The 1,632-nt window shown below is 33.8% G+C and overlaps 1 protein-coding gene across 2 annotated transcripts in view; it reads right to left on the bottom strand.

Moving 5' to 3' along the window:
- LOC105124994 (tropinone reductase homolog At1g07440-like) overlaps window positions 1–1,354 on the bottom strand; it is a 3,335-nt gene extending 1,981 nt beyond the window's left edge. The window contains exons 1-2 of one of the 2 annotated variants that reach the window (XM_011025242.1): window positions 1,191–1,354; window positions 290–497 (exon numbers count right to left, since the gene is read on the bottom strand). In XM_011025242.1, the coding sequence (XP_011023544.1) occupies window positions 290–497; window positions 1,191–1,276 (294 nt within the window). In that variant the 5' untranslated portion in view covers window positions 1,277–1,354. The remainder of the gene's footprint in view (window positions 1–289; window positions 498–1,190) is intronic. The other variant, XM_011025243.1, reaches the window with a different exon arrangement.
- Between the last annotated feature and the right edge of the window lie 278 nt (window positions 1,355–1,632).

The following is a 1,632-nucleotide window of genomic DNA, read 5'->3' as shown; positions in this document are numbered from 1 at the left end:
ATATATTCTTTGTTTTTTTGGTTTATGTGAGGTTTTAGAACGGGTAACAACAATAATTACAGCAGTAACTGTTCTCATTTTCACTGTCCTTGAAACTTTCTTAGGATCACTGCAGCAATTATCAGTCTTTGTACTCAAAATAAGCTATATTTATACTATTTAAAATACTATTTTATCAATTTAACTTTTTAAAATAGTATTTTGCATTAAAAATGCTTTTACGAAGTTTTTTTTCGGTACTATGAAAGTGTTAAGCAATAAGAAAGACACAGAGTGAAATTTCACATACAAGGATATTAAGCTTCCCATCAAACAGAGAGGAAACCTCCTTCATCAGCTTCTCTCTTTCAGCATTAGAGGATACATCACAGACTGAACCAGTAACTTTGAAACCCTTCTCCTTCCATTCCCTAACGCGTTCATTGAGCTGGTCTTGGTTCCTCGCACATGTATGAACAATTGCCCCTAGCGCTGCTAACTCTTCAACAATAGCACAACTGATCAAAATGCATCAGCAAACAGTCTTTGGCATTAACGAGTTTAATTCTTGATACAGCGTGCATTGAAAGATTACGGTTTTTCGAGCTCCAAACTATTATTTGAATTTCGGATGGTGTTGGTCTCTTCATAGCCAACGGTAAACAATCAATTTGTCCAAAATCTTAACCAATCAGCGAGAGGCAAATATAATTATTAAGCTACCAATTTTAACTCTAACAAACATTTACAAGGAAATTGGAGGAAGATACTAACGGATCGACAAGCATAAATGAGTGTTTGTTTTAGTTTTTGTGGTTGAGGTTGGGTAACATCTAATTATACACAAAACTCAACCATAAAAAGTAAAATTTTTTATTTTTTATAGTTTTTTTAGTGGATACCACAGCTTCCACTTCTAAAACAAACACACAACCAAATATCATTAAATCTAGATCTCAAAAAGGAATAGAATGAAGAAGAAAAAATTAAAGATAGAGAGAGTTAAGGTTTTAGTCTATTTCCGAACTTATTTGCAAACGTAAGAAATTTGGTTACCTTAATGTAGAGAAACAACGTAAAGATTTATGAACAGTGTGTCATCTTCCAATAAAATTAACAGGTTTAGGGTTATGCATGAAATTAAGACAGTGGAACTAAAATAAACATCAGGCAAGGTGAAGGTAGAAAGGAGATGAAGGAGCTCTACTTACCCGAGCCCTTTGGTTCCACCGGTGACAAGGGCTGATATTCCTTGGAGACCCCATCTCTGATCCCTGGTGCTGCTCTCCAGAGACATCTTTTTTCTCTCTCCTCCAAGCTCAATAATACCTATAGGTTATAAAGAGTACGTAGCCAGAATAAATGCGGAAAGTAAGTGAGAATGGGAGCCACAAAGGTTGCAAAACAAGTTAAAAAAGTGAATGAACGTCATGTCCATCGTCAGGATGCGAGGGTTAAAAATGAATAGGAGCTGGAGCTACTGTTCAGAAGGGGGGAAAGGGAGTTCAGTTGATAGCCGCTCAAAATAAAACATTTCTGAGATTATAATTATAATTATCTTTGTTTTTTAATGTGTATTTTTTTATTTAATAATGTTTAATGTGTGTTTTTTTATTTAATAATGTATTAAAATATTTTTTTTAATTTTTTAAA

The sequence above is a fragment of the Populus euphratica genome, unplaced genomic scaffold, assembly GCF_000495115.2.
Source record: "Populus euphratica unplaced genomic scaffold, PopEup_1.0 scaffold28.1, whole genome shotgun sequence".
In the NCBI taxonomy this organism is placed as follows: domain Eukaryota; kingdom Viridiplantae; phylum Streptophyta; class Magnoliopsida; order Malpighiales; family Salicaceae; genus Populus; species Populus euphratica.
This window is presented reverse-complemented; position numbering and strand designations above follow the sequence as displayed.